Source organism: Herpailurus yagouaroundi, unplaced genomic scaffold, assembly GCF_014898765.1.
Source record: "Herpailurus yagouaroundi ecotype Mexico unplaced genomic scaffold, PumYag 67569, whole genome shotgun sequence".
Taxonomy (NCBI): domain Eukaryota; kingdom Metazoa; phylum Chordata; class Mammalia; order Carnivora; family Felidae; genus Herpailurus; species Herpailurus yagouaroundi.
The window spans coordinates 3,579,958-3,596,435 of NW_024420375.1; the positions used below are offsets into that span (position 1 = coordinate 3,579,958).

At 45.9% G+C, this 16,478-nt stretch overlaps 1 protein-coding gene across 1 annotated transcript in view; it reads left to right on the top strand.

Annotated features, from left to right (window-relative positions):
- The first annotated feature begins 10,622 nt into the window (after positions 1–10,622).
- Positions 10,623–16,478, top strand: part of NHSL2 (NHS like 2) — a 279,106-nt gene continuing 273,250 nt past the window's right edge. Inside the window, exon 1 of the mRNA XM_040467830.1 lies at positions 10,623–11,230. Within this exon, the coding sequence (XP_040323764.1) occupies positions 10,951–11,230 (280 nt within the window). The 5' untranslated portion in view covers positions 10,623–10,950. The remainder of the gene's footprint in view (positions 11,231–16,478) is intronic.

Sequence of the window (16,478 nt, forward strand, 5' to 3'; positions counted from 1 at the left end):
AGATGCAAAAGAATGAAGATTGACCTCATACCATTTACAAAAATTAACTCCAGATGGATCAAAGACCTAAAGTAAGTGCTAAACTGTAAAACTCTTAGAGGAAAAGATAACAATCAACTTTCATGGTCTTAGATTGGGCAATGTATTCTTAGATATGGCATCAAAAACTTGGACAGCAAAAGGAAAAATAAACTGGACTTGACCAAAATTAAAATTCTTGAGCATCAAAGAACATTATTTTAAAAAGTGAAAAGAAAATCTATAGGTTGGGAGAAAATATTTGCAAATCTTATATCTGATAAGGTTTACTATCCAGAGTATATAAAAAAAACTTTTATAACTTAACAATGAAAAGACAATCCTATTAAAAATGGGCAAAGCATTTGAAAAGACATTTATCCAAAGGATATATACAAATGGCCAATAAATACATGAAAAGATGCTCAACATTGTTAGTCATTAGGGAAATACAAATAAAAATCACAGTGAGATCCCACTTCACACCTACCAGGATGGCTATCATAGAAAAAACAAACAGAAAATAAGTGTTGGTAAGGGTAGAAGAAATTAGACTCTCATACATTGTTGGTGGGAATGTAAAATGGTGTAACAGATGTGAAAGCAGTCTAGTTAGTTCCTTAAAAGGTGAATCATAGAGTTTCATAGCAATTCCACTTTTTGGCATATGCCCTAAAGAACCGAAAAAAAAAATAGTATCAAACAGGTACTCTTACACCAATGTTCATTGCAGGATTATTCACAATAGACAAAAGGTGGAAACAACTCAGTGTCCATCAACAGATGAATGGATAAGCACAATGTGATACATAGTGCAATGGATTATTACTTAGCCAATAAAAGAAATGGAGTTTTGATACATGCTGCAACATGGATGAACCTTGAAAACATTCTGCTAAGTGAAAGAAGCCAGAGATAAGAGGACAAATACTGTATGATTCCATTTATCTGAAATATCTAGAATTGGCAAAGTCATATGGACAAAAAAGTAAATTAGAGGTTACCTGGGGCTTGGGCATGGTGGAAACAGGGAGTTACTGCTTAATGGTTACAGGGTTTTTGTTTTAGGTGATGAAAGAGTTTTGGAAACAGATAGTGGTAATGGTTGCACAATACTGTGGATAATAATGCCAGTGAATTGTACACCTAAAATTGTTAAAATCCTAATTATGCCATACATCTCTTACTACAAAAAATAATTCCCAAAAGTGGTCAATTAACCCAAGAGAAAAAAGAAGTAGAGGCTGGAAAAAACAAAGAAAAGACATAGCAAACTGAAATCAGCTAGCAAGATGATAGATTTTATTTAAATGATATCAATAATTCTGTAAATGTGAAAGATCTATACATACCAGTTAAAAGACAGAGATTGTCGGGCTGGATTAAAAAGCACAACCGGGGACACCAGGGTGACTCAGTTGGTTAAGTCCGACTTTGGCTCAGGTCATGATCTCACAGTTCGTGGGTTCAAGTCCCGCATCAGGCTCTGTGCTGACAGCTCAGAGCCTGGAGCCTGCTTCGGATTCTGTGTCTCCCTCTCTTTTTGTCTTTCCCCCACTTGCACTCTGTCTCTCTCTCTCTTGAAAATAAATAAAACATTAAAAAAAACACAACCCAACTACATGCTCTCTACAAGAAACCCACTTTAAATGTAAAGAAATAAATTAAAAGTAAAATGGGAGAAAGATATACCATACAGATATTATCTAAAGTTGATCTAGCTATGTTAATTTCAGACAAAGCCAAGTTCAGAGCAATGAATATTTTCAGGGATAGAAAGGGACATTGCATAATGATAAAGGTATCAGTTTTCAAGAAGATATAACCATCCTAAATATGTATGTACTTAACAAGAGAGTTTCAAAATTCATGAGGCAAAAACAGAACTTAAAGGAGAAATAGACGAATCCACAATTATAGTTGAAGATTCCAACATTCCTCTATCAATAATTGATAGAGTAAGTAGACAGAAAACCAGTGAAGATATAGATAATATGAAGAACATTATCAGCCAACTTGAACCCACTGACACTTATGAAATACTCCACCCAACACAATACAGACCTTAAGTGCACGTGGAACAATCACGAAGTTAGACCATATTCGGGGCCATAAGAAACATTTGGCAAATTTGAAATAGAAATCATGCAAATCAGACCATATTGGAATTAAACTAGAAATTATCATTGGGAAGATATTTGGGAAATCCCCAAATTTTTGGAGCTTGAAAAGTATTCTTCTAAATAAGTCAGGGGTCAGAGGAAATTCTCAAGGCAAATTTAATAATATTTTTAATTAAATAAAAATAAAAAGAAAACATATTGAAATTTGTGGGATGTAGCAAAAGTGGTGCTCACCAGGAAATTTATAGCATTAAATATTTATTAGAAAATAAAATCTCAAATCACTAATTGAGAACACATGTAGAGGAATTAATATAATGATTGACCATGAAATTTAAGCTGGATAGGGAGGGAAGTGAACACATGAAGGGAAGTGGGAGTGCCAGGTTTAATGAATGGGGCCAAAGTACTGTTAGGGTGGAGAAACAATAACATGGGTTAGAAAGGAGGCAGTGTTAGTTGAAAAGTGGGATGCTTGAAGTTGAGAAAAGGGAGGAATAGGGTTTTTTGTTTTGTTTTGTGGTAGTAATTATAAGGTCAGTGGTATGACCATGTGGGTTAGTGGGTTAGTGGGCCAAGTAGGGTGGAGGGCAAGATATTTAGGGGAGAAGAGGTTAAGGAACTGACAGTCCAGACTATCATTAAGATCATCTATGTGCATACTGCAATGACCCAGAATTATGACAGGAATAATGTTGCAGGGAGTAACAGTGAACTGGGTGCTAAAATCTTCAAGGAAGCAGTATGAGTCATCCAGGGGTCAGTGGTTGCTCTGAGGACAGACAGTGAGTGATTTAATCTGAGGACCCTCAAAGCTGGGGATTGTTCTTGAGGAGGGAGGGAGGAGAACATCCTGGAAGTGAAAACAAGGAGGATACCTTTGACACTTCCAGGCCTAGTGGTGCTAGAGGTGTGAGAGAGAAGACAGCGCTATTTAAAGAGGGCTTCAGGGACACTAAGGACCGTGGAGTTTAATTTCAGTTGAGGGAGAAGACGAAGGGAATATGTAGAGACGCAGTTGCAGAGATAGGGGAATTGGTGATAGCTGTCCATGCATTCTACAAAGCATAGTAGGAAAAGGTTTCAGAAGTTGGGGAGGAGGGATATGGAGTCATAAAAGCGATACACAGAGCTGTCAGACTACACTCAAAGAGAGGAATGGGTCTTGAGAGTCTTAGAGTGACTGACATAAATAGATAAAAGCCATGTTGAGGTTATTTATGATGGTTTCAAGATGAATAGTAATGGTCAGGCCCTGGGAGTGAGAGGTGGTGGTCTGTATCAGTCATGGTTCAGTCAGAGAAACAGAACCAATAGGAGATATATATATATAAATATATAAATATGGTTTATGTGATTGTGATATATACAGTTGAAACTTGAATACATGTTCCAACTGCATGGGTCTACTTATACACAAATATATTTTTGATAAATACAGCACAGTACTGTAAATATAGTTTCTTTTTCTTATGATTTTATTTTTTAAGTGTTTATTATTTTTGAGAGAGAGGGAGGGAGAGAGGGAGAGAGACAGAGAGAGGGAGAGAGAGAGAGAGAGAGAGACAGAGAGAGAGAGAGAGAGAGAATGAGCGGGGGAGGAACAGAGAAAGAGGGAGACACAGAATCCCAAGCAGGCTCCAGGCTCTGAGCTGTCAGCACAGAACCTGATGCAGGGCTCGAATTCATGAACCATGAGATCATGACCTGAGGCAAAGTTGGATGCTTAACCAAGGAGCCACCCAGGCGCCCCTTCTTATGATTTTCTTAATAGCATTTTCTTTTCTCTAGCTTCCTTTATTATATGAAGACAATATATAATACATATAACATACAAAGTGTGTGTTAACCAACTGTTTATATTATTGTTAAGGCTTCTGGTAAACAGTAGTTAAGTTTTTGGGGAGTCAAGAGTTATATACAGATTTTCTTAAAAAAAATTTTTTTTTTTTTGAGAGAGAAAGAGAGAGAGAGAGAGGCAGAGAGAGGGAGACAGAGGATCTGAGGCAGGCTCTGCTTTCTCATCACAGAGCCCAATGCGGGGCTCAAACTCACGAACCATGAGATCATTACCTGAGCTGAAGTCTGATGCTTAGCCAGTGAGCCACCCAGGCACCCATACGTGGATTTTCAACTGCATGGGGGAAGTGTCAGAGCCCCTAACCCCTGCATTGTTTAAGGGTTAACTGTACTTTGTCTGGAATGTATGATCTTACAATTGCATATAGTGATTGGATAGCCATTTTTAATGTAAATATGGAAACTCACCTGGGATGTTTGGAGACTGTTCTCTAGGTAACTCCAGGAACTGGACTTACTAAGAAGTTGAGCAAATGTCCATTTTGATTCCTCAAAGTGATGATTCTGGGCTAGATCGTTAGCAGTAGTAGACTTGTACTTATTTAAGATATAGCTCGGGCGCCTGGGTGTCTCAGTCGGTTAAGCGTCCGACTTCAGCTCAGGTCACGATCTTGCGATCTTACGGTCCATGAGTTCAAGCCCCACGTCCGGCTCTGGGCTGATGGCTCAGAGCCTGGAGCCTGCTTCCGATTCTGTGTCTCCCTCTCTCTCTGCTCCTCCGCCGTTCATGCTCTGTCTCTCTCTCTCTGTCTCAAAAATAAACGTTAAAAAAAATGTTTTTAAAAAAAGATATAGCTGAGATGGTTGGAAAGTGGAGCAACCCATACAAAAGAAGTAGATGAGGGCTGCCACTGGTTATTGCCACAAGTTTGTAATCCAGTTTAATCCAATAAATCCCTTCCTCATGTATTGGCTGAGAAAAGACTTGATAAAGAAGTTGAGACATCTGAATGTCAGGAAGCATTTGATAAATTAGAAGGCAATTGAGTAAGAGACAAGATTTAGACTATTCCTGATTATATTCTTTGTAAGTACAGAAACTTTGATGCAAGGGCAGGAGGCTATGTCCCCTCAGAATGGAGAAGGGAGAAAAAAAATGTACCTTCCTTTTTTATAGTCAGGAAACCACTATTTATACTGCTCTTCTGTGCCAAACACTTTACGTACACTATCTCATGTAATCCTCAGAACAATCCTACAAGGTAAATATTTAATAACCACAAAGGCATAGACCCTGATCAATCAGAATGGATGCCTTTAGGGGTGCTTGGGTGGCTCGGTTGGTTAAGCATCTGACTTTGGCTCAGCTCATGATCTCTGATCTCGAGCTTCGTGAGTTCCAGCCCTGCGTTGGGCTCTGTGCTGACAGTTCAGAGCCTGGAGCCTGCTTCAGAATCTGTGACTCCCTCTCTCTCTGCCCCTCTCCCACTCGTGCTCTGTCTCTCTCTGTTTCTCCAAAAATAAATGTTAAAAAAAAAAAAAGAATTGATGCCTTTAGACAATCAGTAGGGCCATACTCATGCACATCAATTGAATATTAGTCTTGTCTATTTTATGGATGAGTAAATTGAGGCACAGTGGGTGTTAAGTAACTTGCCAAGACACAGAGCTGGGGAGCTGGGGATTTGAACTCAGATCAGTGGGTCTCTAAAGCCTACATTTGGCTGTGACCACTATGCTGTGCTGCACAGCTTCGTACTAGAGAAGGAAAGAGAACCACATGTCTAACCATATTTGGATGCCTGATAATGCTGACATGTTACTTATTCAGGTTCCCTAATTAATCCAAAGCCCTGATCTGTGTAACAACTCCCAATTTAAAGTTGTAGAGATGGACATGGCTATTACCTAATGCAGCCTTAATAGCATACACAGAGAAGGCATGTCATCATGTGATGGACACAGCACATCCTGGAGAGATTAAGGACTCTTCCTTACTGCTTCAGGATTTTGTGGGGAGACAGGAATTTGCAGGGGAGGGGTGCTGGTTGTTAGGTCAGGAGTAGGATAGTCAGGGAGTGTCCCGATATGATTTCTTGTGAGTAAAGCAAGCCTGTTAGAATAAAATTACCCATTGAATGCAGCAACATCTGAATGTTCCTAATTATAGTCTCTTCCAGACAAGATAAGGAGGGAGTGAGGGAAAACAGGATAGTGGGGTGAGGGGTGGTGGACTGGTGGTGAGGGGGGAACCCACATACAACATGAGGATGAGAGGCTGAACAAGAATGTGTTCATGTTCTGCTGAAATCTCCTATAGTTTCTTTCAAAATACCACAAATCTTTTCTCGCAGTTTCAGCCTGGGCTCAGAGTCAGGGCCAAAGTTCAAACAACATCAAAGTTTATTTTTGAAATAAAGGTTTATTTCCTCATGGAATTCTTGAAGGGTTTGCCCTGCGTGTGTGTGAAACACTGAGTCTGGGCTGGAAGGAATTTATTTTAGGTCCTTGAGCCGTCTTCAGCTTACACGCCGATTGCCTAGGAGGTGATTGATGGCTGTGTAAGTTTCCAGTCTGCCCCTGGAGGCCCAGCTCTGGTGCACAGCCCTCCCCACTCTGAAGGCTGCCTCAAGGGCAGAAGCCTGCTCCGGCTTCTCAAATCTTGAGGCATTGATCCCCATCCTGCTCCCACTCTTTTCAGAGTATGGCATTGATTAGCACGGGTTTTGTCTGCATTGTTGATTGCATCGTGGGATCTCTTCTGATTGAAAAGCTAAAAGCTGCTAGTTTGTTTTCCTCGGGCTACTTTATTAGGGCCTGTCTGAGGAGATAGTTTGCTTGTGTTCTTAACTACAGAGCCAAGCATTGATACCAAAAAGGGTAAACGACATTAAAAAAAAAGTCAATCTGGTATTTGCCAATTCTGGTTAGTTTCTCTTGGTACGGACACTTAGCACCAGGGAACAAGACGATGTTAAAGTTGGGACTGAGGATCAGCCTTTATATCCCCCTACTGGCTGTGTGTATATACATACACATATACATATACATATACATATACATATACATATACATATACATATACATATACATACATATGTATATTCATTCATAAGGAAAGCATCTGCACAGAGTCTCGTGGCAAGAGGGTACTGGGAGTGGAATGTATATTCTTGCAACTTAGATAAAACAATTGCTTGACTGGGGTGCCTGGGTGACTCAGTCCATTAAGTGTCTGACTCTTGATTTTGTCCCAGGTCATGATCTCATGGTTCGTGGGATCGAGCCCCGCATCGACCTCTGTGCTGACAGCATGAATCCTGCCTGGGAGTCTCTATCTCTCCCTATCTCTCTCTGCCCCTCCCCTGCTCATGTGTGCTCTCTCTCTCTCTCTCTCTTTCTCTCAAAATAAATTAACATTTAAAAAAAACCACAACAATTGCTTGACTATAGAGGAATGTCACGGAGAAAACTGGCATTGCTGCTTGGCTTTCAAGTGCTACCATTTGTGGAAATTTGAGAGGTAGCAACATGGGGGCACCTTTCTTGTTTCTCATCCTGAAATAAGACAGGGCTGTACTGGCAAACTGGGTAGGTTGCATGTTTGCTCATGACTTTTCATTTCGCAGCTATGGCAGCTGCCAGCTTGAAGGAAGAGAAGTGTCATATCCTATGTTACTTATGTATGCCTTCAAATCCAGTTTTTATTGAAGTTCTAGGTTCTTAGCAGCAGCTAGTTAGGCAGGACAGAAGGTGGGAAGAAGAGCGGAGGCCTTGCTGGTTGCGGTGGCCAACTCTCCCATTTCCCTCCTACCTCTCTGGCCACTCTTTCCCAGTCACTGCTTCTAGACCAGACCCACCTCCAGTTCCACAGGTGGGCCCAATTTAGGCTTAGTCTGGAACTCCGAGCACAGCGACAGATGAGTCGCTCTAGGTCTGGAGTCTAGGAGTTGGTGGATGGGTAGGAAGCATCCAGCATTTTCAGGTCTGGCTTGGTTGTTAGGGGCTTCTCCTTTCTCCCCTTTGCACTTTCCCTCTCTCTCCCTCTGAATGCACAGTGCCTCGGTTTATAAGCATATTAAAGCAAATGTTGAATTCACAGAGCACTTTCTGGCTACTTGGCCCTGGGGCTGTGTGTGCAGATGGGACATAGAAGTCTTGCCCTCCTCATTTGCCTCTTCCCATTGCCTCCAGATGAAAAGTTCTCAAGCATCTCCTTCCCCACATCAGGCAGTGTTCTGCTACAGAATCCACAATGACTCTCTACTAACCCTTAGGCCAAGTTAAGTCCTTTAGTAAAGCTCTTCATATTGGGTTCTTTTATAATCCAGCCTCATTTATTCATTCATCAGTATACATTTTCTGAGTACTACTGTGTGCCGGTCGCTGGGCTTGGCACTGGGCGTACAGAAGTGAGTGAGACCGACAAGGTTCCTGCCCTCATGGAGCTAACAGTTTAATGGGAGAAGATGGTATTATTATTTTTTAAGAAAAAATTTAAGTTTATTTATTTGGGGGCAGACAGAGAGAGAGAGAGAGAGAGAGGGAGAGAGAGAGAATCCCAAGCAGGCTCTGTGCCGTCAGTGTGGAGCCCGACTCAGGGCTCAAACCCACAAACTGTGAGACCAAGACCTGAAATCAAGTCAGACACTTAACTGACTGAGCCACCCAGTTGTCTCCACGATATTGTTACTGTTAAACAAGGATGATTGTGCCAATGCTGTGCTGGAGGGTGATATGGGAGTATGGGACAGGACCCTTCATCTTAGCTTGCTGACCCACCCTGGACGGTGTGGCTGGAATGTGGCACTTCTAGAACCCTGACTCTCCCTCCACAGACCAGAGCCAGGCCCCTTGCTCCTTCCCCAGAGGCTCTCCACATAAAAGCCTGCCTCTTGCTCAAGGTCTTAGTTTTCCTATTGGGAAGAGCCTGGCAGTAAGAAGGAAGGTGAAAACTTATAGTCTCTTGACTTCTTCCAACAGTACATGCAGTCTGCCGGCTCTGGTCCTGGGAAGGGAGGAGGGGCTCTGTTCTGAGGTGGCCCCATTGCAAGTCCTTGATGTTTCTTTGATGAAAGCCAGGGCCTGCACACTGAAGAGGCTGGAGTGAACAGACTTGGCTGGGGGGGAAGGGTGTGGGGCCAATGCTGATTTGCTTGGAGCTTGTTATTATAGAGCCTTGAAAGACTCATCAGCTTCAGGAATCAAAGTGAGGTCGGCTCAGACACCAGGCCCAGCCTAGGCCTGCCACCCTCAGGCAGTGAAGCTTTGCCCACACAGTCTCTTTCAATCTGCTCGTACCTCATTTCTTTTTCTCCCCAACGAAGATCAGTCTAAACAGCCCATAGGTCAAGGAAAAGTATCCCTGGAGAGTCCAGCCAAGTCCCTACTTCCTGCCAGTCACTCTTTTGGCTCAGGTTTGAGTTCGCCAAATACAGGATTTTGAGTCCTCATTCTGCAATTGGATTTCACAGTTCAGAAAAGGGGTTGTCTTTTGCCCATTTGTTTCTTATTTTAACAGAAAGGACTTTTTTAGTATCCATGTTCCACTTTACTGAACAAGGAACATGGGTAATCAGATTACTTTTAACTAGTTGTAAGGCCTTTTGAACTGCCTTAGGGACAATTCTGTAAAGGAATGAATGAACAGGCCACACTCAGGATCATTAGCACAGACACACATAGTCTGTTCAAGGTGTTTTATTAATAGATTATGAGGAAGGGATTATACGGATCGGAGCATTTTTAGCAGGAAAGATATAAGAATTACCAGAAGGAAGAAATGGAACCACAGCAATGTCAAAGTGGCTTAGGGGAGAATCAGATGGTAGCTCAGTGTGTTGAAAATAAGTGTTGAGAGGGGAAACTCCCCAAGTGCACAGGGACACACACATAACTCAGGCACTCTGGTTTTGAGGATGTCAGTGTCTCCCTCTCTTCTAACTTCTACAATGGAGAGGAATTGAGGCGTGACTACAGGGTTTCCCGTACTGAAAGCATACGCCAGGCTGTTCCACGGGCATCTCAGGAGCCCAGTGCTGCCAGAGCTGGAGGTAGCTCTGGGCTCTCTTTTTGCATAATGTATGGAGCTGCATCCCTCCATCTGAACTGCATCTATTGTTCCAGAGAATAGGTTTGTATTCATTCATTCATGGATTCATTCATTCCAGGGTGTTTAGAGCAGTCCAGGCACTGTGAGAGTACCCAAAGACACTGCCCTTCTGAGCAGTCCAGTAAGATAATTGGTTCTTTCCTCCTCATTCCCAAGCTCCTGGGCGCTAGAAGGCTGTACTCACAGCTTAGTCTAGCCCGTGTGTGACACCAAGTACATGTTTGGGAAAGGAAAGCTAGATGAATGAAATCAGACCATTCGGTGGGAGCGGGTGCGCTTGAATTTTTATTATTTATGAAGAGAAAGTTTAAGTTAAAGAAACAAAGCAGAACACAACTTTAACCATCAGTACTGGGACTCGAGCTCTGCAGGAGGACACGGGCACACATACTGTACCGAACATCACAATCCCCCCCCCCCCCCCCACCTCACGCAGACATTCCTTCTTTCACGCTGTAGCTCGCTGTTTTTACTCGAACTTCCCTTTCCCTCCTCTCCCGGATCAAACGTTAATCTGCGAATCTCTGACCGCCAAAAAAAAAAAAAAAAAAAAAAAAAAAAAAAAAAAAAAAAAAAGGTGGGTGGGGGGATCCCGAAGTAGGGAGGAGGAGGTGGAGAAAGGCGGGGAGGAGGAGGAGGAGGAGCCCAGAGAACCGGAGTCAGAGGGACTGGTGGCTTCGGCGAGTGTGCAGCCCCGGGGGGAACAGCGCTCCAGGCTGGGAACCCGTCAGCCCGCCCACCCGCCTGGCGTCTTCGGCGCCCGCCAGCTCGCGGGCCCGCGCCCGGGGCCTGTTACACCCGGAGCTGGGGCCGCCACTCAGGGGCTCTTGGGCCAGGGGCGCCGCTCCGGGTGTGTCGGCGGCGCCGCCAGGCTGGTTCCCCGCGCTCGCGCCCGGGATGCCGTTCTACAGGCGCACGGTGGTGCCCCAGCGCCTGTGTCCGCGCAACCCGCCGCAGCCGCTCACCGAGCTCCGCGACGTGAGCCACCTGGCCGCGCTCAGCCTGCTCCGGCAGCTCGCCGATCTCTGTGGCCACTCGCTGGCTCTGCTTGAGGACCTCGAGGGGCACCTGCTGGCCCTGGGGCGCCGCACCGACAGCCTGTTCCGGCGAACGGTGCGCCTCCGCCGCCGCCTTCCCTGCCGCCTGCTCGGCCCAGAGAACGACGAGGAAGAGCTAGGTAAACCGCGCCTGGGAGCCTCACGGCCCCTCGTCTACCCCGCCTCTGGGGGCGCCAGTGATCTCCGTCTCTGCGTCCCCTCCCGGCCCCTCCTCCTCCCTTCCCAACCCTTCCCTCCCTTCTCCTCAGCGAGTGAGGGGATCCCTTTTCCTGGACTCCCGACCCGCCGCTCTCCCTCTGGAACTTCCTGCTCCTTGACCCTGCCGCGCCGTCCTGAGTGGCCCTGTGCCCTCGGGGCTCTCGGCCCTGGGGTGCGCGGCCACCTTCTGGGGATCTGGTTGGGGGGCAAGGCGGGGGGACCTGCGGGGTTCCTGGGAGCCACTGGGTCCGGGACGGCTTCAGCGCCGTCCCCAAGGCCCGAGGCGTCCACGTCTTCGCGGCGTTGGGAACCAAATGGCCGCGCCGCTGGCGTCTTTGCTCGGCCGCTTCGGAAAGCGCGCGGGAGCCGCAGGCCAACTACGCGGCCGCAGGAGCCTAGCGGCGGTGCCTCCCGGATTTAAACCTGTGCAACTTCGCGCCGGAGCGTGTTCGCGGCTCGCTCGCGGAGGAGTGTCAGAGCGCCCTCCCGCCTGCTTCTGCCCGCGATTTCGGGGTCACTGCGCCAGGAGTGGCCCGAGGGGTGTGGGGGAAAGGAGAGACTGCCTCCAGCTTCGCTGACCCCTACCCTTAGGGTCTGGCTGCACGGATTTGCTTGAGAGAACCGCTTAAAGTGACTGTCATCAGTTTCAGGATTCCTTAAGGAATTAGCCGTGCCTGAGAAACCCAATGGTGCCCTGGCTGAGGACTCAGGACCCGTGAGAGGGTAGGAGGGCGATGCGAGCCTTTGACCCTGACTACTTTGGACTCCAGCACTTTGAATGGGGAATCCTTGCTCCGTGGCAATGCAGTGATTCCTTAGAGTGTGAAACTTTTGCTGAAAGCAAGGGGACTGAACGTGCTGGAAATGCTGACCACAGCTGGGGCATGCCAGGTACCAAGGCCAATTGGCACACCAGAAAGGGGAGAGAAGGAGCAGTGTGACCAGAAAGTTTCAGATGGAGGCAGAAGATGGCTACTTGCTGACTTCTGAGTGCGACTCCTGCTGCCTTGGGGAAGGATTACCTGGGCCAGCCCCTCTCCCTTGCAGACACCACCTTGCCCCCACTCTTTTCAGTAGGACAGGACTCAGAGGCCCTGGGACCTCCTCTTTGGAAAAGGTCTCTGACTTCTGAGGTAGATGGTGGAGGTCACTAGTGGAGAAAAATGAACTGGATCATGTGTGAAAAGGAAGGTGGAAGACGCAGATGACTGCCAGATGGAATGTAGACATGGGACCAGAAACCTCTGCATGGCAGGGGACCAAGAAAGCTGGGGCCCTAAGTCTGGTTAGTTCTCAGTTAACAAAGAGGGTAAGAAGTTCAGTGTTGATTTTTTTTTTTCCTGAGGTCCCATTGACTACTGACTACCAGGATTAGCCTAGGAGAAATTTGATCAGTCAGCTGGGGGAGTAGTTTTCAAAATCCCCACACAGTTTACAGAGAGCCACCTACTGAGTTTAGCTGGGTAAGTTAAGGACAGAAGGGAGGCTCTGCTTTTCCAGCCTATACCTTTCTGTCCACTGAATCAGAGCCTTTTCCACGTGAGGGAAGGCATGGCTTCACCAAGTCACCTTGGGACTTAACCCTTTCCTGTGATCTGATGGTTTAGAAAAAGATGGCTTTGTGCAATGGATATGTTTTAAAGGAAGGGGGGCAACTCTTAGAATAAATCACATTGTTTTGGTTTCTGTGAGAGTGGCCATTTTTGGTGTGTCCACTGGCCTCTCTGGGAACGAACATGTTTCTCAGCTGAGAGCCACTGAGGGGTCTGCTGCATAAATGGAATGCGGCTGCCCTAATTTGGCAAGAAGTTCTGGTTTTCCATTTTCTGGTCTAATGCCCTACCCTAGATTCCCCTTGAGGTTCCCACTGCACACTTTTCTCTTCAGGTGCTTTGATTGCGTATCACTTAAATTAGGCCTTCTCAGCAATGATCTGAGCATAGGTACCAAATGCAAAGAGTCTTGGGGAGCATAATCAGTGCACCATCTGGCCACCCTCTTGTCGCTCAGGTATAAGCTTGAACAAGGTGTTCAGCAGGCTATGTATTATATTTTGACCCCAGGTAAATATCCCCCTCCCCCCCCCCTTTTTTTTTTTTTACCATTATCAGGTCTTGTTTTTTTTTTTCTTCCCTGTGCCTTTTCTTCTAGTACTCCTACTTTTTTACTGACCATTTTGCTGGTGGTCAGCGCTCCCACTCAGCATTTTACCCTATATATCCTCCACTGGCTGGATTTCCCCCAAATTCTTCCTTTGGGTATTTCTTTGACCACGGGGGGCAAGAAAGACCTGGGAAGGAGGGAGGAAGGTTTGGAAGCAACATAACGGGAGTGAATGACACCTGACAGGTCAGCAGCTTGTAGCCTTCCTGCAGGGACAGCTTGGCTGTCATCTATGGGAGCCATGGCAAGTCAGACTGGCCCTTAGCCTTCAGGCTTGCAGAGACCAGACTGCAGCCTTCTTCCGGGGGCCCTGAGAGGCAGCAGGGGGAGGGCAGGGGGAGGAGAGAGAGATAGAGGAGGAGAAAGTTGATGCTAAGGGAGTCCAAAGTGCTCCTCTCTGCAACCGGGGGTCACACCCCCACCATCTTCAAGGTTACAAGGGTGGGACTGGGCTGGGTTGGTTGCCTGGCAACACCTCCTCCTCCACTGAAGGCTGTTCTTTGGTAATTTGAACCCCTTTGAGACTGCCCTAGAAGCTCTTGTAACTGGGGTGAGGTGGGGGATGGGGGTTGGAAAGAGGAGAGGGCGTGCTATGGGAATGCACCAGGCTCCTCTGGTTATGGATTTGTGACTGTTGCCACACCCTTGGCGTGGCCCTGCCTATAACTAGAGGGTTTTTTCCTCACATCTGGCTTTGAATGTGACCTGTTTTATTGCATTCGTGTTCTGTACTCTTCGTCTCAAGAATGGCATGGACAAAGCTAGAGGGAAACAGCTCCATGCCTGCTGCAATATGCTGAGTCAATCCAAGCTTTCCAATTTCTCCCTCAGAGATCCATTTAATGTTTGTAGGTGCTTAGATGATAATTACAAAAGCAATCAGGCTATTGGCCTAGGGGTATAATATCTCTGAAGTGAGCAAAGAAGCCACTGAAGCACTAGATAAATCTAGGTATGTTTAATAACACTGGGCCCTATCGTGTTACGTTAGCTGATGAACTTGCCGTGGGGAAGATGCTCTGTTCCTTCTTGCAGTTGTTTTGGCTTGAATACAGCCCGTTGAGTCGATGGTGGAAACTCCCTCTTCATCTTTATATAAAATTCCTGCCTTCTGATTTTCCAGCTTTGTGGCAACTTTGGCTCCAAATCAGAAAGGACAGCTGGTTTGTTTATGTTTAAATCATAATTACAGTGCAAGGGGAGACTGTTGTAAATCTATATGGAGATGAAAAAATGAGAACCACATCTTTAGACCGCAGCCTATTTACCATTAGATGAGGTGTCATGGACCCTGAATTGGACCATCATTGCTACTGAGGAGGGAATATGGCCTGCTTGAGTTGAATGGAGCAGGGGGAACTTTGGGGACTTGCAACAGGCACTTTGCCAGAGCTCACTTTGTCTCAGTCCTACCTGTCATGCCCAGAGACCCTTGGGACAGTGGCTTGACCGAGTGGGGAGGGTAAGCAAGCCCATTTTCTCTTAAATACCATGAAATTCCTGGTCTGCTTCGTGGTATTTCCTTGTGTTGAAAACATCTTCCCTGGAATTTTGACACCAAAATGTCCGCTAGAATTTTCTCTACTTTAGAAACAAGAAATTTAATCTTTTCCTTTTTAGAGACACATGAACAGCTAAGGTGACAAAAAGCATCAGGATGACGGAAGAGTAGAGTAATAGGAGAATATTCAAGTTATGGCTCTTGGGCTCAACCTTGACCTTTGTGAGGTTGATTAGGTGTCAGGAGGAGAGTGGTGACTTTGCATCATTTGTCTCTATACTTCTCTGGTTTAGGTGGAGTTGGTTTATGCCACATGACAGAAAAATTTGGTCATTAAGGGGTGCCTGGGTGGCTCAGTTGGTTAAGCGTCAGACTTCAGCTCAGGCCATGATCTCATGGTTTGTGAGTTCAAACCCCGCATTGGGCTCTGTGCTGACAGCTTGGAGCTTGGAGCCTACTTCGGATTCTCTCTCTCTCTCTCTCTCTCTCTCTCTCTCTCTGCACCTCCCCTGTTCACCCTCTGTCTCTGTCTCTCTCAAAAATAAATAAACATTACAAACATTACAAACTTTTAAAATTAAAAAACAAAACTTGGTCATTAACCATATGGGTGTCATAACACTTGACTACTGAGGCCCAGAAGAAGGAAGGGATTTGTCCAGAGGCACCCAGCTGGATCAAGACAATTAGAACCCCTAAGGGTTGAAAAGATTAGAGTGTCTCCTGATGTGTAATTCCAAGTAAAAGCAATGTTAAACCTTCAAATAAGATGGTATGTTTTGAAATTACTAAGAGTTCCACATGTATGTTGAAATTGAAATGGCTTCTTAAAGATTTTTTCATTCTCTCTCTATTTTGTACTCCTGTTGTTGGTGGTCTGAGTGTATACTTACTCTGCCCCTTGGGGAATGTGGCACTGGCTAGGTCAGACAGCAGATAAATGGCAGGAAGCCTTGATCTAAAAGCCGGGCCTTCTGACATTGAAGCCAGTGCTCTGTGATGCCAAGTTCAAAATCAGTTGTTCACTGAGAGTCACTGCCCTGTCACTTTTTCTAGCTGGAACTTGTCCAAGATGAGGAATGACTCTGGCTACCTTTGCAAAGTGAGGGATGCTCTGAAGAACCAGCTCCCTCTGGTTTCTGCAGTTGGGACTTGGTGGGTGAGTGGGAGGTGGAGAAGAGGAAAGAAGGTCAACCTTGCTTCATGTACAGAATAGATGTGAGGCAATGGGCTCCCTTGTTAAAACATAATCTCCTTTAAGCTTTGAGTGGAAAATAGCTTAGAAAAAAGAATCATCATGGGGCGCCTGGGTGGCGCAGTCGGTTAAGCGTCCGACTTCAGCCAGGTCACGATCTCGCGGTCCGTGAGTTCGAGCCCCGCGTCGGGCTCTGGGCTGATGGCTCAGAGCCTGGAGCCTGTTTCCGATTCTGTGTCTCCCTCTCTCTCTGCCCCTCCCCCGTTCATGCTCTGTCTCTCTCTGTCCCAAAAATAAATAAACGTTGCCA